General features: G+C 55.2%; 1 protein-coding gene across 1 annotated transcript; it reads left to right on the top strand.

The window, feature by feature from the left end:
* Positions 1–9189: 9189 nt before the first annotated feature.
* Positions 9190–14607, top strand: LOC116969141 (IgG receptor FcRn large subunit p51-like). The gene is made up of 6 exons (XM_033016075.1): positions 9190–9252; positions 12093–12369; positions 12652–12759; positions 13349–13371; positions 13780–13827; positions 14477–14607. Exons 1-6 carry the CDS (start codon positions 9190–9192, stop codon positions 14573–14575), a joined length of 618 nt encoding a protein of 205 aa, XP_032871966.1. The 3' UTR covers positions 14576–14607.
* The last annotated feature ends 6628 nt before the right edge of the window (positions 14608–21235 follow it).

The following is a 21235-nucleotide window of genomic DNA, read 5'->3' as shown; positions in this document are numbered from 1 at the left end:
TGCCCCCCCTCTCTGTCAATAGACAATAGGTGTAGGAGGCCATTCGGCCCTTCGAGACAGCACCGCCATTCAATGTGATCATGGCTGATCATCCACAATCAGTACCCCGTTCCTGCCTTCTCTCCATATCCCCTGACTCCGCTATTTTTAAGAGCCCTATCTAACTCTCTTGAAAGTATCCAGAGAACCGGCCTCCACCGCCCTATGAGGCAGAGCATTCCACAGACTCTCCACTCTGAGAAAGAGTGTTTCCTCGTCTCCGTTCTAAATGGCTTACTCCTTATTCTGAAACTGTGGCCCCTGGTTCTGGACTCCCCCAACATTGGAAACATGTTTCATACCTCTAGTGTGTCCAATCCCTTAACAATCTTATATGTTTCAATGCAAGCCCCTTTCATCCTTCTAAACTCCAGAGTGTACAAGCCCAGCCGCTCCATTCTCTCAGTATATGACAGTCCCGCCATCCCGGGAATTAACCTTGTAACCCTACGCTGCAGTCCCTCAATAGCAAGAATGTCTTTGCTCACATTAGGGGACCAAAACGGCACACAATAATCCAGGTGTGGTCTCACTAGGGCTCTGTAGAACTGCAGAAGGACATCTTTGCTCCTATATTCGACTCCTCTTGTTATAAAGGCCAGTATGCCAGTCACTTTCTTCACTGCCTGCTGTACCTGCATGATTACTTTCATAGGCTGATGAACAAGGACCCCCCAGATCCCGTTGTACTTCGCCTTTTCCAATCTTGACTCCATTTAGATAATAATCTGCCTTCCTGTTTTTGCTACCAAAGTGGATAACCTCTCATACAGTGGCTTGCAAAAGTTTTCATACCCCTTGAACTTTTCCACATTTTGTCACGTTACAACCACAAACGTAAATGTATTTTATTGGGATTTTATGTGAGAGACCAACACAAAGTGGCGCATGATTGTGAAGTGGAAGGAAAATGATACATGGTTTTCAAATTGTTTTACAAATAAAAAACTGAAAAGTGTGGCGTGCAAAAGTATTCAGCCCCCTTTAGTCTGATACCCCTAAATAAAATCCAGTGCAACCAATTGCCTTCAGAAGTCACCTAATTAGTAAATAGAGTCCACTTGTGTGTAATCTAATCTCAGTATAAATACAGCTGTTCTGTGAAGGCCTCCGAGGTTTGTTAGAAAACATTAGTGAATAAACAGCATCATGAAGCCCAAGGAACACAACAGACAGGTCAGGGATAAAGTTGTGGAGAAGTTTAAAGCAGGGTTAGGTTATAAAAAAATATCCCAAGCTTTGAACATCTCACGGAGCACTGTTCAATCCATCATCCGAAAATAGAAAGAGTATGGCACAACTGCAAACCTACCAAGACATGGCCGTCCACCTAAACTGACAGGCCGGGCAAGGAGAGCATTGATCAGAGAAGCAGCCAAGTAACCATGGTAACTCTGGAGGAGCTGCAGAGATCCACAGCTCAGGTGGGAGAATCTGTCCACAGGACAACTATTAGTCGTGCACTCCACAAATCGGGCCTTTATGGAAGAGTGGCAAGAAGAAAGCCATTGTTGAAAAAAAGCCATAAGAAGTCCCGTTTGCAGTTTGCCACAAGCCATGTGGGGGACACAGCAAACATGTGGGGGAATGTGCTCTGGTCAGATGAGACCACAATTGAAGTTTTTGGCCTAAATGCAAAACGCTATGTGTGGCGGAAAACTAACACTGCACATCACCCTGAACACACCATCCCCACTGTGAAACATGGTGGTGGCAGCATCATGCAGCGGGGATGCTTTTCTTCAGCAGGGACAGGGAAGCTGGTCAGAGTTGATGGGAAGATGGATGTAGTCATATACAGGGCAATCTTGGAAGAAAACCTGTTAGAGTTTGCAAAAGACTTGAGACTGGGGCGAAGGTTCACATTCCAGCAGGACAACGACCCTAAACATACAGCCAGGGCTACAATGGAATGGTTTAGATCAAAGCATATTCACGTGTTAGAATGGCCCAGTCAAAGTCCAGACCTAAATCCAATTGAGAATCTCTGGCAAGACTTGAAAATTGCTTTTCACAGACGCTCTCCATCCAATCTGACTGAGTTTGAGCTATTTTTCAAAGAAGAATGGGCAAAAATGTCAGTCTCTAGATGTGCAAAGCTGGTAGAGACATACCCCAAAAGTCTTGCAGCTGTAATTGCAGAGAAAAGGTGGTTCTACAAAGTATTGACTCAGGAGGGCTGAATACTTTTGCCCGCCACACATTTCAGTTTTTTATTTGTGAAAAAATTTGAAAACCATGTATCATTTTTCTTCCACTTCACAATTATGCACCACTTTGTGTTGGCCTATCACATAAAATCCCAATAAAATACATTTATGGTTGTGGTTGTAACGTGACAAAATTTGGAAACGTTCAAGCGGTATGAATACTTTTGCAAGCCACTGTATATCCGCATTAAACTTCATCTGCCATGCATCTGCCCACTCCCCCAACCTGTCCAAGTCACCTCGCATCCTCATAGCATCCTCCTCACAGTTCACACTGCCACCCAGCTTTGTGTCATCTGAAATGTTGCTAATGTTACTTTGAATCCCATCATCCAAATCATTGATGTATATTATAAAAAGCTGCGATCCCAGCACCGAGCCTTGCGGTACCCCACTAGTCACTGCCTGCCATTCTGAAAGGGGCCCGATAATCCCTACTCTTTGTTTCCTGTCTGCCAACCACTTCTCCATCCATGTCAGCACTCTCCACTCTGTCTCCTCTCTCTGTCTCCCTCCTTACTGTCTCCCCCTCTCCCGGTACCCCTCACAGTCCTGCCCCCCTCACTGTCCCCCCCTCACTGTATCCCCCTCACTGTCCCCCCCTCACTGTCTCCCCCCCTCACTGTAACCCCCTCACTGTCCCCCCCTCACTGTCTCCCCCCGCACTGTCCCCCCCTCACTGCCCCCCCCTCACTGTCCCCCCCTCACTGTCCCCCCCTCACTGTCACCCCCCTCACTGTATCCCTCTCACTGTCTCCCCCCCTCACTGTCCCCCCCTCACTGTTTCCCCCTCACTGTCCCCCCTCACTGCCTCCCCCTCACTGTCTCCTCCTCACTGTCTCCCCCTCACTGTTTCCCCCTCACTGTCCCCCCCTCACTGTCCCCCCCTCACTGTCCCCCCCTCACTGTTCCCCCCCTCACTGTCTCCCCCTCACTGTCTCCCCCTCACTGTCTCCCCCTCACTGTCTCCCCCTCATTGTCACCTCCTCACTGTCTCCCCCTCACTGTCTCCCCCTCACTGTCGCCCCTCACTGTCCCCCCCCTCACTGTCCCCCCCTCACTGTCTCCCCCTCACGGTCTACCCCTCACTGCCTCCCCCCCTCACTGCCCCCCCCTCACTGTCACCCCCTCACTGTCTCCCCCTCACTGTCCCCCTCTCACTGTCCCCCATCACTGAGCCCCTCCCCACAGTTCAGCCCGAGGTGAGCATCTTCCTGTCGGGGGATGGGCGCCGCGTGTGGTGTTTCACCGCGGGCTTCTACCCGCGCTCCATCGAGGTGAACCTGGTGCGGGACGGCCTGGTCCTGGATGAGAGCCGCTCCCACGGGACGCTGCCCAACCACGACGGCACCTTCCAGCAGAGCCGCTGGGCCCACGTGGAGCCCGGGGACACGGCCCCGCTCTCCTGTCGTGTGGAGCACCCGGGGCTGTCCGAACCCCTCGAGGTCTTCCTGGGTGAGTGGGGGCGGGGGGGGGGGGGGGGGGGGGGGATGGGGTGGGAGGAGAGCGGTAGATTAGAGGGGGGGGTATTTTTGAGATGGGGGAGGGTGGGTGATTTGGTGAGGAGGGGTGGGGTAGCGCTCAGGGCAGGTGGGTGAGGAGGGAAGCAGCACAGGAGGGAGAGGAGGGGAAGAGAAGGGGAGGCGGTGAGTGAGACCAGGGGAAGGAGAGATTGGGAGGGGAGGGGGATCCGGGACCCCAGTCTCTGTCTCTCATCAGCCTGTGTTTGTGAATCTGGGACAGTGCGCAAGTCGGGCAGCAACGTGATGACCATTGTCCTGGTGCTCGTTATCCTGGTGCTGGTGGTGGCTGCGGTCGTGGGGGGAGTCATCTACTGGAAGAAGAAGAAACAAGGTAGGAGTGGGGGGGAGACAGTGGAGGGGCGTCCAATCCGCAGCACCCCCCCCACCCACCCCGACCCATGCCCCTCAACCTACCCCGAACTACGACACTCAACCTCCCCCCGACCCCCGCCTCTTCTGATACAAGACGTCACGTTGTTTCCTCTGTCTTCCGTCTCCTTCCCGCTCCCTCCCCAGACCGGTGGGGGCCGGCGTGGGGCTGGGGGCCGGCGTGGGGCTGGGGGCCGGTGTGGGGTTGGGGACCGGTGTGGGTGTGGGGGCCGGTGTGTGGGGGTGGGGTCCGGTGTGGGGGCCGGTGTGGGGGTGGGGCCGGTGGGGTGTGGGGGCCGGTGTGGGGTTGGGGGCCGGTGTGGGTGTGGGGGCCGGTGTGTGGGGGTGGGGTCCGGTGTGGGGTCCGGTGTGGGTGTGGGGGCCGGTGTGGGTGTGGGGCCGGTGTGTGGGGGCCGGTATGGGTGTGGGCGCCGGTGTGGTTGTGGGTGCCGGTGTGGGTGCCGGGCCCAGCTCTTGTTCCACTCTTCCCGGTCACAGCCCAGCCCGTGTCCGCTATGTGATTGGGTTGAGAGCTGAGGGTTGACAACTGTCTCTGTGTTTTACAGCGGGGAAGAGCGGCTACAATCCCGTCTGCGCGTGTCCGTCTGTGTCTGCGCGTGTCCATGTGTGTCTGCGCGCGTCCGTGTGTATCTGCGCGCGTTCGTGTGTGTCTGCGCGCGTCCGTGTGTGTCTGCGCGCGTCCGTGTGTGTCTGCGCGTGTCCGTGTGTGTCTGCGCGTGTCCGTGTGTGCCTGCGCGCGTCCGTGTGTGTCTGCGCGTGTCCGTGTGTGTCCGTGTATTTTTGTGCGTGTCAGTGTGACCCTTGCGTATCTGTCCACGTGTCTGCGCTGTGACCGTCTGTGCGCGTCCCCGCCACGTGTACGTGGCCGTGCGAGTCCCTGCGTCCCCGTGCTCGTGTGCGCGTGTCCGTCTGTCCGCGCCTCACTGCACCCACGGCGTCGCCAGTTGACGTGTAACGTCGCTCCTTCCCTCCGCAGCCTCGGAGCGCGGGGAAAACTCATCAAACTACTCTGCTCCAGCCTGAGGTACGAACTGGGACCCACCACAAACCCTGTGGGGGTGGCGTTTATTCTGCTGGAGGGAGGGGGGCAGTGGGTATAATTCCCGGTGGGTGGGGTTTTTATCACCGGGGAACGGGGGGGGGGGTATTCCCGGCGGGGGAGCTGTGGGTTTAATGCCCCGTTGCGAGGGGAGGGGCTATTGTCTGTGTGTATGTGGTGGGGTGGGGGTTTGGGGAGGTTTATGCCAGCGGTGTGTGTGTGTGTTGGCGGGGGAGGGTATTATATCCAGTGAGGGGAAGGCGGGTATTTCCGGGGAGGGGGGCGCAGTTATTCCCGGGATGGGAGGTGGGGGTGGTTTTATTGCTGATAATTGAGGGGATGTGGGACGACGACACAGACACGACAGTGACATTAAAGAGACTTGTGGATGGACACGTGGACATGCGGGGAATGGGGCAGAGGGAGGGTGACGCCCAGACAGATAGTTGGTGTCGGCAGCATGGTCGGCACATACAGTGTGGGCCGAAGGGCCTGTTGTTGTGCTGTACTGTCCTGTGGTGCTGGGGAAGTGTATTGCCGGCAGGGGCGGGGGTCAGTACTACTGCTACACTGGTGGCTTGTGTCGCTCTGTAACCAACTCTCTCTCTGTCTGTCTGTCTCCCCCAGGGCCGCCGTGTGCCGCCGTCGCCGCCGGTTCAGGAGCGTCGGTGGAGAGCGGGACACGTTGGCGGGGTTTCTGCTGTTTTGGGGGGGGGGGGTGTAATGATGGGGGGATGGGTGAGCAATGAGCGCATCGACAGCATTTAGGAGGCATAGATTATGCGAGTCTCTGCTTATCCCGACGACAAATGACCTGGCCAAACACCTTGATTGTAACGTCATCATGGATTTTGTTGTGCTGGATTTTCCTAAAGCATTTGATGTCATCCCACACCAGAGACTGGTTCGGAAGCTTGACTTCTATGGTATTCGTTCCAACACGAAACGATGGATTTCCAGTGTCCTGACAAAACGTCTTCAGCGTGTGTGTGTGAACGGAAAGAGCTCCAATTGGCATCCAGTGTTGAGTGGTACACCTCAGGGCACGGTACTTGGCCCACACATATGTTTGCTTTACATAAATGACAGCCATGAAAAAGTCGCAAGTACGACCAGACTATTCGCTGATGATTGTTTGCTGTACCGTCCAATTAAGTCAGCTGAGGATGAAGATGCTCTCCAAAAGGATCTCGATACTATGGTTGAGTGGTCACAACAATGGGGCATGCAGTTCAACACTTCCAAATGTGAAACCATGCGTGTCACCAGAAAGAGGAATCCAGGCGAAACATCTTATAACATACTTGGTGTCACCCTTGAAGAATCCAAACAAACCAAGTATCTTGGCGTCAAATTGCAGAATGATCTACGTTGGAATGTTCAGACTCATCATGCAACGGTGACAACAACAGGTGGCCTAAACTTCCTGAGGCGCAACTTTCATCATTGTTCAACTTCTGTCAAGGAGAAGCTATACTTCACCCTCGTTAGACCTCATTTGGACTACGCAGTTGCAGCATGGGACCTATACACAAATACAAATATATCTTCCATCGAACGTGTCCAAAGACAGGCAGCTCGATTTGTTATAAACACCTATGAGAGAGAAGCTTCTGAAGTCGCCAAACTTCTGAATTCACTGGGTGGAACCCTCTCCAAGACAGACGTGAAGCTCATCGTTTGACCTGTTTTTACAAAATGTTAAATGGTCAGCTCGACATAGACTACAAGACCTACACCAAACCCAAACAAATTAGGAGCAGACGAGGGCATTCGACCCAATTTGTGATCCCAGCTACAAAGACAGATGTGTACAGCAATTCGTTCTTCCCACGCACAATTAAAGCATGGAATAATCTCCACCCAACTATAGTTACCCAACCAGATGCAAATAAATTTAAAGTAGCACTTTCTTCCCAATAACCTTTTCTGGCTTAAGCCCTCCCTTCACCACCTCCAGTTTAAATTCCATTTGGAATATTTTGGAGGACCAAGAAACCAAGAACCAAGAACCAAGTTGGGCTGAAGGGCCTGTTTCCGTGATTGGAGTAACTCAGCAGGTCAGGCAGCATCTGTGGAGAATATGAATAGGTGACGTTTCACAGAGTGCTGGAGTAACTCAGCGGGTCAGGCAGCATCTGTGGAGAACATGGATAGGTGACGTTTCACAGAGTGCTGGAGTAACTCAGCGGTTCAGGCAGCATCTGTGGAGAACATGGATAGGTGACGTTTCACAGAGTGCTTGAGTAACTCAGCGGGTCAGCCAGTATCTCTGGAGAACATGGATAGGTGACGTTTCACAGAGTGCTGGAGTAACTCAGCGGGGCAGGCAGCATCTGTTGGGGAGAAGAATGGGTGATATGTTGGGTATTACCCTTCTTCTGCTCCATCCCAATATCTGTTGTTTGTCCAGAGATACTGCCTGGCCCGCTGAGTTACTCCAGCAATGTGTCTATCTTTGGTATAAACCAGCATCTACAGGTCTTTGTTTCCACATTTTACATCAGCCAGATTCAATTTCAGTTGTGATAAGGTTAGGGCATCATCACTTTAGTAAAGATTCATCCTTTTATTCTGACACTGTGCCCTCTGGTCCGAGACTCTCCCACTAGTGGAAACATCCTTTCAGTTCAGAGATACTGCACAGAAACAGCACAATTCCAGTTGCACCGGGAAAAATAATCATTAAAAACCCTGGATACTTCAAATGACAACAATTGAAAGGAAAAGTCAGCAGAATTAATCAAAGATGCAAACACAATTCAGGAGAAAGAGAGAGTGTTCTCCCCGACCTCATGCCCTGGAGATGTAGATCCACATCAGACACAAGGGGAGACTCCCTGTCTCTACGTTGACCACTGCTCCCATCCACAGCCCAGGACCACTGCTCCCATCCACAGCTCAGGACCACTGCTCCCATCCACAGCCCAGGACCTCTGCTCCCATCCACAGCCCAGGACCACTGCTCCCATCCACAGCCCAGGAACACTGCTCCCATCCACAGCCCAGGACCACTGCTTGTATCCACAGCCCAGGACCACTGCACTCAGACACTCCCACAACTCCCCCTTTTATACACAGCAACTGACAATGTTCTAATCAGCTCCAATCAAGCCAGTTACCTCATTAACCTTTCGCCCACCAGTGGCCAATCAATGTGTGTTGCACACATCATGATATCCACTTGGGGCAGAAGTTGTCTGCGGGACAATAATTGCCATCTGTTAACACCTTACTCTTTGCATAAAATGGCTGCTTGCATTTCCTGAAGTCAGAGACGACACACAGAATCAGAATGAGGCCATTCGGCCCATCGAGTCTACCCCACCATTCAATCATGGCTGATCTATATCTCCATCCTCACGCCATTCTCCTGCCTTCTCCCCATAACCCCTGACACCCGCACTAATCAACAATCTATCTATCTCTCCCTTAAATAGATCCACTGACTTGTGGCCTCCACCGCCGTCTGTGGCAACGAATCCCACAGATTCGCCACCCTCTGGCTAAAAAATTCCTCCTCATCTCCTTCCGAAAGGAACGTCCTTTAATTCTGAGGCTGTGCCCTCTGGTCCTAGACTCTCCCACTAGTGGAAACATCTTCTCCACATCCACTCTATCCGGGCCTTTCACTGTCCAGTGAAGTTTCAATGAGCCCCCCCCCCCCCACCCCCTCAATCTCCTAAACTCCAGCGAGTACAGGTCCAGCGCCGACAATCGCTCATCGTATGTTAACCCACTCATTCCCAGGGTGTTCTTGTAAACACTAACTCTTTTGTCCTGCTGATGTTGAGGGATGGATTGTTATCCTGACAATAGGTGCAGGAGTAGGCCATTCGGCCCTTTAGGACAGAAGGTGCTCAATGTCTTACCCATATTCTATCTCATCTTTACTGCTCATGTGGCTGAAATAGTGTTCTGACCAGTGGACAGACGTCTGGATCCCATTGGCCTGAGACCTGGGCCACAAGTTGTGGGTGGCAAGGTCATGACCCCGAGGGACATTGGTGTCAAGGGTCTCGGTGGAGGGAATGTTCTGACAAATTCTAACGTCTGAGAAGTGAATAGTGATGATTTGCTAATTCATCGTGGCTGAAGCAGGTGGGTTCACTTCTGACTATACTTTACTGTGGATTTAAACAGGAAAAATAAACTTTCTTTATTAACAATGAATGAACCAGAGAAACGAGAATGTTACTCTTGGAATATCATAGAGTCACAGCATGGAAACAGGCCCTTCCTTTGGGCAAACTTGCCCACACCGACCAACATGCCCCATCTACACTAGTCCCACCTCGACCAACATGCCCCGTCTACATTAGTCCCACCCCGACCAACATGCCCCATCTACACGAGTCCCATCCTGAGCAACATGCCCCATATACACTAGTCCCACCTCGACCAACATGCCCCATCTACACTAGTCCCACCCCGACCAACATGCCCCATCTACACTAGTCCCACACCGAGCAACATGCCCCATCTACACTAGTCCCACACCGAGCAACATGCCCCGTCTACATTAGTCCCACCCCGACCAACATGCCCCATCTAAACTAATCCCACCTCGACCAACATGCCCCATCTACACTATTCTCACTGTCTCCCCCCTCACTGTCTCCCCTCACTGTCCTGCCGCTCACTGTCTCCCCATCACGGTCCTGCCCCCCCTCACTGTCCCCCCCCCCTCACTGTCTCCCCCTCACAGACCTGCCCCTCACTGTCTCCCCATCACGGTCCTGCCCCTCACTGACCCCCCCTCACTGCCCCCCCCCCTCACTGTCCCCCCTCACTGTCTCCCCCTCACTGTCCCCCCCTCACTGTCTCCTCCTCACTGTCCCCCCCTCACTGTCTCCCCCCTCACTCTCCCCCTCACTGTCCCCCCCTCACTTCCCCCCCTCACTGCCCCCCCCTCACTGGACCCCCTCACTGTCTCCCCCTCACTGTCCCCTCCACAAATCGGGCCTTTATGGAAGAGTGGCAAGAAGAAAGCCATTGTTGAAAAAAAGCCATAAGAAGTCCCGTTTGCAGTTTGCCACAAGCCATGTGGGGGACACAGCAAACATGTGGGGAAGGTGCTCTGGTCAGATGAGACCAAAATTGAAGTTTTTGGCCTAAATGCAAAACGCTATGTGTGGCGGAAAACTAACACTGCACATCACCCTGAACACACCATCCCCACTGTGAAACATGGTGGTGGCAGCATCATGCAGCGGGGATGCTTTTCTTCAGCAGGGACAGGGAAGCTGGTCTGAGTTGATGGGAAGATGGATGTAGTCATATACAGGGCAATCTTGGAAGAAAACCTGTTAGAGTTTGCAAAAGACTTGAGACTGGGGCGAAGGTTCACATTCCAGCAGGACAACGACCCTAAACATACAGCCAGGGCTACAATGGAATGGTTTAGATCAAAGCATATTCACGTGTTAGAATGGCCCAGTCAAAGTCCAGACCTAAATCCAATTGAGAATCTCTGGCAAGACTTGAAAATTGCTTTTCACAGACGCTCTCCATCCAATCTGACTGAGCTTGAGCTATTTTTCAAAGAAGAATGGGCAAAAATGTCAGTCTTTAGATGTGCAAAGCTGGTAGAGACATACCCCAAAAGTCTTGCAGCTGTAATTGCAGAGAAAAGGTGGTTCTACAAAGTATTGACTCAGGAGGGCTGAATACTTTTGCACGCCACACTTTTCAGTTTTTTATTTGTAAAAAAATTTGCAAACCATGTATCATTTTCCACTTCACAATTATGCACCACTTTGTGTTGGTCTATCACATAAAATCCCAATAAAATACATTTATGGTTGTGGTTGTAACGTGACAAAATTTGGAAACGTTCAAGCGGTATGAATACTTTTGCAAGCCACTGTATATCCGCATTAAACTTCATCTGCCATGCATCTGCCCACTCCCCCAACCTGTCCAAGTCACCTCGCATCCTCATAGCATCCTCCTCACAGTTCACACTGCCACCCAGCTTTGTGTCATCTGAAATGTTGCTAATGTTACTTTGAATCCCATCATCCAAATCATTGATGTATATTATAAAAAGCTGCGATCCCAGCACCGAGCCTTGCGGTACCCCACTAGTCACTGCCTGCCATTCTGAAAGGGGCCCGATAATCCCTACTCTTTGTTTCCTGTCTGCCAACCACTTCTCCATCCATGTCAGCACTCTCCACTCTGTCTCCTCTCTCTGTCTCCCTCCTTACTGTCTCCCCCCCTCACCGTGTACCCCTCACAGTCCTGCCCCCCTCACTGTCCCCCCCTCACTGTATCCCCCTCACTGTCCCCCCCCTCACTGTCTCCCCCCCTCACTGTATCCCCCTCACTGTCCCCCCCTCACTGTCTCCCCCGCACTGTCCCCCCCTCACTGCCCCTCCCTCACTATCCCCCCCCTCACTGTCCCCCCCTCACTGTCTCCCCCCTCACTGTATCCCTCTCACTGTCTCCCCCCTCACTGTCCCCCCCTCACTGTCCCCCCCTCACTGTCCCCCCTCACTGCCTCCCCCTCACTGTCTCCTCCTCACTGTCTCCCCCTCACTGTTTCCCCCTCACTGTCCCCCCCCTCACTGTCCCCCCCTCACTGTCCCCCCCTCACTGTCCCCCCCCTCACTGTCTCCCCCTCACTGTCTCCCCCTCACTGTCTCCCCCTCACTGTCTCCCCCTCACTGTCTCCCCCTCACTGTTCCCCCCTCACTGTCTCCCCCTCACTGTCTCCCCCTCACTGTCGTCCCCTCACTGTCCCCCCCTCACTGTCCCCCCCCCCTCACTGTCTCCCCCTCACTGTCTCCCCCTCACTGCCTCCCCCCCTCACTGCCCCCCCCCTCACTGTCCCCCCCTCACTGTCTCCCCCTCACTGTCCCCCTCTCACTGTCCCCCCTCACTGAGCCCCTCCCCACAGTTCAGCCCGAAGTGAGCATCTTCCTGTCGGGGGATGGGCGCCGCGTGTGGTGTTTCACCGCGGGCTTCTACCCGCGATCCATCGAGGTGAACCTGGTGCGGGACGGCCTGGTCCTGGATGAGAGCCGCTCCCACGGGACGCTGCCCAACCACGACGGCACCTTCCAGCAGAGCCGCTGGGCCCACGTGGAGCCCGGGGACACGGCCCCGCTCTCCTGTCGTGTGGAGCACCCGGGGCTGTCCGAACCCCTCGAGGTCTTCCTGGGTGAGTGGGGGCGGGGGGGGGGGGGGGGGTGGGGTGGGTGGAGAGCGGGAGATTGGAGAAGGGGGTATTTTTGAGATGGGGGGAGGGTGGGAGATTTGGTGAGGAGGGGTGGGGTAGCGCTCAGGGCAGGTGGGTGAGGAGGGAAGCAGCACAGGAGGGAGAGGAGGGGAAGAGAATGGGAGGCGGTGAGTGAGACTAGGGGAAGGAGAGATTGGGAGGGGAGGGGGATCCGGGACCCCAGTCTCTGTCTCTCATCAGCCTGTGTTTGTGAATCTGGGACAGTGCGCAAGTCGGGCAGCAACGTGATGACCATTGTCCTGGTGCTCGTTATCCTGGTGCTGGTGGTGGCTGCGGTCGTGGGGGGAGTCATCTACTGGAAGAAGAAACAAGGTAGGAGTGGTGGGGGAGACAGTGGAGGGGCGTCCAATCCGCAGCCCCCCCCCCCACCCACCCCGACCCATGCCCCTCAACCTGCCCCCGAACTACGACACTCAACCTCCCCCCGACCCCCGCCTCTTCTGATACAAGACGTCACGTTGTTTCCTCTGTCGTCCGTCTCCTCCCCGCTCCCTCCCCAGACCGGTGGGGGCCGGCGTGGGGCTGGGGGCCGGTATGGGGTTGGGGACCGGTGTGGGTGTGGGGGCCGGTGTGTGGGGGTGGGGTCCGGTGTGGGGGCCGGTGTGGGGGTGGGGCCGGTGGGGGGTGGGGGCCGGTGTGGGGTTGGGGGCCGGTGTGGGTGTGGGGGCCGGTGTGTGGGGGTGGGGTCCGGTGTGGGGTCCGGTGTGGGTGTGGGGGCCGGTGTGGGTGTGGGGCCGGTGTGTGGGGGCCGGTATGGGTGTGGGGGCCGGTGTGGTTGTGGGTTCCGGTGTGGGTGCCGGGCCCAGCTCTTGTCCCACTCTTCCCGGTCACAGCCCAGCCCGTGTCCGCTATGTGTTTGGGTTGAGAGCTGAGGGTTGACAACTGTCTCTGTGTTTTACAGCGGGGAAGAGCGGCTACAATCCCGTCTGCGCGTGTCCGTCTGTGTCTGCGCGTGTCCATCTGTGTCTGCGCGCGTCCGTGTGTATCTGCGCGCGTCCGTGTGTGTCTGCGCGCGTCCGTGTGTGTCTGCGCGCGTCCGTGTGTGTCTTCGCGTGTCCGTGTGTGTCTGCGCGTGTCCGTGTGCTCCTGTGCGTGTCCGTGTGTGTCTGCGCGCGTCCGTGTGTGTCCGTGTATTTTTCTGCGCGTCAGTGTGACCCTTGCGTATCTGTCCACGTGTCTGCGCTGTGACCGTCTGTGCGCGTCCCCGCCACGTGTACGTGGCCGTGCGAGTCCCTGCGTCCCCGTGCTCGTGTGCGCGTGTCCGTCTGTCCGCGCCTCACTGCACCCACGGCGTCGCCAGTTGACGTGTAACGTCGCTCCTTCCCTCCGCAGCCTCGGAGCGCGGGGAAAACTCATCAAACTACTCTGCTCCAGCCTGAGGTAGGAACTGGGACCCCCCGCAATTCCTGTGGGGGTGGCGTTTATTCTGCTGGAGGGAGGGGGTCAGTGGGTATAATTCCCGGTGGGTGGGGTTTTTATCACCGGGGAACGGGGGGGGGGGGGGGGGTATTCCCGGCGGGGGAGCTGTGGGTTTAATGCCCCGTTGCGAGGGGAGGGGCTATTGTCTGTGTGTATGTGGTGGGGTGGGGGTTTGGGGAGGTTTATGCCAGCGGTGTGTGTGTGTGTTGGTGGGGGAGGGTATTATATCCAGTGACGGGAAGGCGGGTATTTCCGGGGAGGGGGGCGCAGTTATACCCGGGATGGGAGGTGGGGGTGGTTTTATTGCTGATAATTGAGGGGATGTGGGACGACGACACAGACACGACAGTGACATTAAAGAGACTTGTGGATGGACACGTGGACATGCGGGGAAGTGGGCAGAGGGAGGGTGACGCCCAGACAGATAGTTGGTGTCGGCAGCATGGTCGGCACATACAGTGTGGGCCGAAGGGCCTGTTGTTGTGCTGTACTGTCCTGTGGTGCTGGGGAAGTGTATTGCCGGCAGGGGGCGGGGGTCAGTACTACTTCTACACGGGTGGCTTGTGTCGCTCTGTAACCAACTCTCTCTCTGTCTGTCTGTCTCCCCCAGGGCCGCCGTGTGCCGCCGTCGCCGCCGGTTCAGGAGCGTCGGTGGAGAGCGGGACACGTTGGCGGGGTTTCTGCTGTTGGGGGGGGGGGGGGGGTGTAATGATGGGGGGATGGGTGAGCAATGAGCGCATCGACAGCATTTAGGAGGCATAGATTATGCGAGTCTCTGCTTATCCCGACGACAAATGACCTGGCCAAACACCTTGATTGTAACGTCATCATGGATTTTGTTGTGCTGGATTTTCCTAAAGCATTTGATGTCATCCCACACCAGAGACTGGTTCGGAAGCTTGACTTCTATGGTATTCGTTCCAACACGAAACGATGGATTTCCAGTGTCCTGACAAAACGTCTTCATCGTGTGTGTGTGAACGGAAAGAGCTCCAATTGGCATCCAGTGTTGAGTGGTACACCTCAGGGCACGGTACTTGGCCCACACATATGTTTGCTTTACATAAATGACAGCCATGAAAAAGTCGCAAGTACGACCAGACTATTCGCTGATGATTGTTTGCTGTACCGTCCAATTAAGTCAGCTGAGGATGAAGATGCTCTCCAAAAGGATCTCGATACTATGGTTGAGTGGTCACAACAATGGGGCATGCAGTTCAACACTTCCAAATGTGAAACCATGCGTGTCACCAGAAAGAGGAATCCAGGCGAAACATCTTATAACATACTTGGTGTCACCCTTGAAGAATCCAAACAAACCAAGTATCTTGGCGTCAAATTGCAGAATGATCTACGTTGGAATGTTCAGACTCATCATGCAACGGTGACAACAACAGGTGCCTAAACTTCCTGAGGCGCAACTTTCATCATTGTTCAACTTCTGTCAAGGAGAAGCTATACTTCACCCTCGTTAGACCTCATTTGGACTACGCAGTTGCAGCATGGGACCTATACACAAATACAAATATATCTTCCATCGAACGTGTCCAAAGACAGGCAGCTCGATTTGTTACAAACACCTATGAGAGAGAAGCTTCTGAAGTCGCCAAACTTCTGAATTCACTGGGTGGAACCCTCTCCAAGACAGACGTGAAGCTCATCGTTTGACCTGTTTTTACAAAATGTTAAATGGTCAGCTCGACATAGACTACAAGACCTACACCAAACCCAAACAAATTAGGAGCAGACGAGGGCATTCGACCCAATTTGTGATCACAGCTACAAAGACAGATGTGTACAGCAATTCGTTCTTCCCACGCACAATTAAAGCATGGAATAATCTCTACCCAACTATAGTTACCCAACCAGATGCAAATAAACTTAAAGTAGCACTTTCTTCCCAATAACCTTTTCTGGCTTAAGCCCTCCCTTCACCACCTCCAGTTTAAATTCCATTTGGAATATTTTGGAGGACCAAGAAACCAAGAACCAAGAACCAAGTTGGGCTGAAGGGCCTGTTTCCGTGATTGGAGCAACTCAGCAGGTCAGGCAGCATCTGTGGAGAATATGAATAGGTGACGTTTCACAGAGTGCTGGAGTAACTCAGCGGGTCAGGCAGCATCTGTGGAGAACATGGATAGGTGACGTTTCACAGAGTGCTTGAGTAACTCAGCGGGTTAGGCCGCATCTGTGGAGAACATGGATAGGTGACGTTTCACAGAGTGCTTGAGTAACTCAGCGGGTCAGCCAGTATCTCTGGAGAACATGGATAGGTGACGTTTCACAGAGTGCTGGAGTAACTCAGCGGGGCAGGCAGCATCTGTTGGGGAGAAGAATGGGTGATATGTTGGGTAAGAACCCTTCTTCTGTTCCATCCCAATATCTGTTGTTTGTCCAGAGATACTGCCTGGCCCGATGAGTTACTCCAGCAATGTGTCTATCTTTGGTATAAACCAGCATCTACAGGTCTTTGTTTCCACATTTTACATCAGCCAGATTCAATTTCAGTTGTGATAAGGTTAGGGCATCATCACTTTAGTAAAGATTCATCCTTTTATTCTGACACTGTGCCCTCTGGTCCTAGACTCTCCCAATAGTGGAAACATCCTTTCAGTTCAGAGATACAGCACAGAAACAGCACAATTCCAGTTGCACCGGGAAAAATAATCATTAAAAACCCTGGATACTTCAAATGACAACAATTGAAAGGAAAAGTCAGCAGAATTAATCAAAGATGCAAACACAATTCAGGAGAAAGACAGAGTGTTCTCCCCGACCTCATGCCCTGGAGATGTAGATCCACATCAGACACAAGGGGAGACTCCCTGTCTCTACGTTGACCACTGCTCCCATCCACAGCCCAGGACCACTGCTCCCATCCACAGCTCAGGACCACTGCTCCCATCCACAGCCCAGGACCTCTGCTCCCATCCACAGCCCAGGACCACTGCTCCCATCCACAGCCCAGGAACACTGCTCCCATCCACAGCCCAGGACCACTGCTTGTATCCACAGCCCAGGACCACTGCACTCAGACACTCCCACAACTCCCCCTTTTATACACAGCAACTGACAATGTTCTAATCAGCTCCAATCAAGCCAGTTACCTCATTAACCTTTCGCCCACCAGTGGCCAATCAATGTGTGTTGCACACATCATGATATCCACTTGGGGCAGAAGTTGTCTGCGGGACAATAATTGCCATCTGTTAACACCTTACTCTTTGCATAAAATGGCTGCTTGCATTTCCTGAAGTCAGAGACGACACACAGAATCAGAATGAGGCCATTCGGCCCATCGAGTCTACCCCACCATTCAATCATGGCTGATCTATATCTCCATCCTCACGCCATTCTCCTGCCTTCTCCCCATAACCCCTGACACCCGCACTAATCAACAATCTATCTATCTCTGCCTTAAATAGATCCACTGACTTGTGACCTATGGCAACGAATCCCACAGATTCGCCACCCTCTGGCTAAAAAATTCCTCCTCATCTCCTTCCGAAAGGAACGTCCTTTAATTCTGAGGCTGTGCCCTCTGGTCCTAGACTCTCCCACTAGTGGAAACATCTTCTCCACATCCACTCTATCCGGGCCTTTCACTGTTCAGTGAAGTTTCAATGAGCCCCCCCCCCACCCCCTCAATCTCCTAAACTCCAGCGAGTACAGGTCCGGCGCCGACAATCGCTCATCGTATGTTAACCCACTCATTCCCAGGATGTTCTTGTAAACACTAACTCTTTTGTCCTGCTGATGTTGAGGGATGGATTGTTATCCTGACAATAGGTGCAGGAGAAGGCCATTCGGCCCTTTAGGACAGAAGGTGCTCAATGTCTTACCCATATTCTATCTCATCTTTACTGCTCATGTGGCTGAAATAGTGTTCTGACCAGTGGACAGACGTCTGGATCCCATTGGCCTGAGACCTGGCCACAAGTTGTGGGTGGCAAGGTCATGACCCCGAGTGACATTGGTGTCAAGGGTCTCGGTGGAGGGAATGTTCTGACAAATTCTAACGTCTGAGAAGTGAATAGTGATGATTTTTTAATTCATCGTGGCTGAAGCAGGTGGGTTCACTTCTGACTATACTTTACTGTGGATTTAAACAGGAAAAATAAACTTTCTTTATTAACAATGAATGAACCAGAGAAACGAGAATGTTACTCTTGGAATATCATAGAGTCACAGCATGGAAACAGGCCCTTCCTTTGGGCAAACTTGCCCACACCGACCAACATGCCCCATCTACACTAGTCCCACCTCGACCAACATGCCCCGTCTACATTAGTCCCACCCCGACCAACATGCCCCATCTACACGAGTCCCATCCTGAGCAACATGCCCCATATACACTAGTGCCACCTCGACCAACATGCCCCATCTACACCAGTCCCACCCCGACCAACATGCCCCATCTACACTAGTCCCACACCGAGCAACATGCCCCATCTACACTAGTCCCACACCGAGCAACATGCCCCGTCTACATTAGTCCCACCCCGACCAACATGCCCCATCTAAACTAATCCCACCTCGATCAACATGCCCCATCTACACCAGTCTCACTGTCTCCCCCCTCACTGTCTCCCCTCACTGTCCTGCCGCTCACTGTCTCCCCATCACGGTCCTGCCCCCCCTCACTGTCCCCCCCTCACTGTCTCCCCCTCACAGACCTGCCCCTCATTGTCTCCCCATCACGGTCCTGCCCCTCACTGACCCCCCCTCACTGCCCCCCCCCCCTCACTGTCCCCCCTCACTGTCTCCCTCTCACTGTCCCCCCCCTCACTGTCTCCTCCTCACTGTCCCCCCCTCACTGTCTCCCCCTCACTCTCCCCCTCACTGTCCCCCCCTCACTTCCCCCCCTCACTGTCCCCCCCCTCACTGTCTCCCCCTCACTGTCCCCCCCTCACTGTCCCCCCCTCACTGTACCCCCTCACTGTCTCCCCCTCACTGTCCCCCCCTCACTGTCCCCCCTCACTGCCCCCCCCCTCACTGTCTCCCCCTCATTGTCCCCCCCTAACTGTCCCCCCTCACTGTCCCCCCTCACTGTCCCCCCTCACTGTCTCCCCCTCACTGTCTCCCCCTCACTGCCCCCCTCACTGTCCCCCCCTCACTGTCCCCCCTCACAGTCTCCCCCCTCACTGTCTCCCCTCACTGTCCTGCCGCTCACTGTCTCCCCATCACGGTCCTGCCCCCCCTCACTGTCCCCCCTCACTGTCCCCCCTCACTGTCTCCCCCTCACTGTCTCCCCCTCACTGCCCCCTCCTCACTGTCCCCCCCTCACTGTCCCCCCCTCACTGTCCTCCCTCACTGTCCCCCCATCACTGTTCCCCCCTCACTGCCCCCCTTCACTTCCCCCCCCCTCACTGTCCCCCCCTCACTGTCTCCCCCTCACTCTCCCCCTCTCTGTCCCCCCCTCACTGTCCCTCCCTCACTGTCTCCCCCTCACCGTCCCCCCCTCACTGTCCCCCCTCACTGCCCCCCCCCTCACTGTCTCCCCCTCATTGTCCCCCCCCTCACTGCCCCCCCCCCCTCACTGGCCCCCCCTCACTGTCCCCCCCCCTCACTGTCTCCCCCTCACTGTCTCCCCCTCACTGTCTCCCCCTCACTGTCTCCCCCCTCACTGTCCCCCCTCACTGTCTCCCCCTCACTGTCTCCCCCTCACTGTCTCCCCCTCGCTGTCTCCCCCTCACTGTCTCCCCCTCACTGTATCCCCCTCACTGTATCCCCCCCTCACTGTCCCCCACTCACTGTCTCCACCCCTCACTGTCGCCCCCTCACTGACTCCCCCCCCCCTCAGTTTCCCCCCCTCACTGTCCCCCCTTCACTGTGTCCCCCTCACTGTGCCTCTCCCCACAGTTCAGCCCGAGGTGAGCAACTTCCTGTCGGGGGATGGGAGCCGCGTGTGGTGTTGCACCATGAGCTTCTCCCCGCGCTCCATCGAGGTGAACCTGGTGCGGGACGGCCTGGTCCTGGGTGAGAGCCGCTCCCACGGGACGCTGCCCAACCACGACGGCACCTTCCAGAAGAGCCGCTGGGCCCACGTGGAGCCCGGGGACACGGCCCCGCTCTCATGGGTGAGTGGGGGCGGGGGGTGAGGGGGGGGGGGTGAGGGGGGAGCGGGAGATTGGAGAGGGGAAAGGGGATGGTTAGGAAATCGAGGACTGTGTGAGGGAGGGGGGAGAGCGGGAGATTGGAGGGGGGATTTTTGAGGGGGGGAGGGTGGGAGAGTTGGTGAGGAGGGGTGGGATAGCGCTCATGGCAGATGGGTGAGGAGGGAAGCAGATCGGGAGGGAGAGGAGGGGGTGTGAAGGGGAAGGGGGTGAGTGAGACTGGGGGAATGATGATTGGGGGGGGGGGGGGGGGATCCGGGACCCGGTCTCTGTCTCTCATCCGCCTGTGTTAGTAAATCTGGGACAGTCCGCAAGTCGGGTAGCAACGTGATGACCATTGTCCTGGTGCTCGTTGTCCTGGTGCTGGTGGGGGCTGCTATCGTGGGCGGAGTCCTCTACTGGAAGAAGAAACAAGGTAGGAGTGGGGGGGGGGGGGGGGGGCAGTGGATGGGCGTCCACTCCGCAGCCCCCCACCCCGACCCATGCCCCTCAACCTGCCCCCGAACTACGATCTTCAACCTCCCCCCGACCCCCGCCTCTACTGATACAAGACGTCACGTTGTTCCCTCTGTCTCCCGTCTCCTCCTCGCTCCATCCCCAGACCCCCAGACCCCCGTCTCAACCTCTCTCCGCCCGCCCCCTTCTGCCACGTAGGGGTAGGAGCACACGGGGGGTCCAGACAACACAGTATCAGGCCCTTCGGCCCACCGTGTCTGGCCGTCAGGGGCCCGTGGACATGCCGCCATTTGCCGGCTCTGGGCCAGTGGTACTCTGCCTGGGAGCTCCGGGCCGGGAATCCATCGGGCTGAGAGTCTCTGCTCCCCCACCCCTCGTGCAGCGCAAACACTTTGCAGCCCCCGGGGGAGGGGGGATTATTCTTCAATCCTCCTCCCTCAAACCGCAGCTCTGCCCCGGGTCAACGTGACCTACCGCCCGCCGCATGTGTCTGCATCATCCTCCGGGCACCTCCACCCCATGGCCTGACCCGGCAGGAACACCGAGTAAAACTCAATCTGCCCCACACTCCTTCCCCTCCATCTCCCCTCCCCTCCATCTCTCCTTCCCTCCATCTCTCCTTCCCTCCATCTCTCCTTCCCTCCATCTCTCCCTCCCCTCCTCGCCACCCTCCTCCCCTCACCCCCCATCTCTCTCTTCCTCCCTCAGCGCTTCCGACCAGTCCCTCCCCTCCCCCTCCATCCCCTTCCTTGTGTTTCCTCACACCTTTCCCCCGCCTCCCCCTCCCTTCCCCCTTC

The sequence above is a fragment of the Amblyraja radiata genome, unplaced genomic scaffold (genome assembly GCF_010909765.2).
Source record: "Amblyraja radiata isolate CabotCenter1 unplaced genomic scaffold, sAmbRad1.1.pri S110, whole genome shotgun sequence".
Lineage (NCBI taxonomy): Eukaryota > Metazoa > Chordata > Chondrichthyes > Rajiformes > Rajidae > Amblyraja > Amblyraja radiata.
Note: the sequence above shows the minus strand (reverse complement) of the source record. Positions and strands in the feature narration are given on the sequence as shown.

Bases quoted from the DNA above. Each gene is read 5' to 3' on its own strand.
- LOC116969141 (XM_033016075.1), top strand. From the start codon at position 9,190: ATGACCCCGAGGGACATTGGTGTCAAGGGTCTCGGTGGAGGGAATGTT. The intron at 12,370-12,651 runs GTGAGTGGGGGC...AATCTGGGACAG, and splicing joins ACCCCTCGAGGTCTTCCTGG to TGCGCAAGTCGGGCAGCAAC. The intron at 12,760-13,348 runs GTAGGAGTGGTG...TGTGTTTTACAG, and splicing joins CTACTGGAAGAAGAAACAAG to CGGGGAAGAGCGGCTACAAT.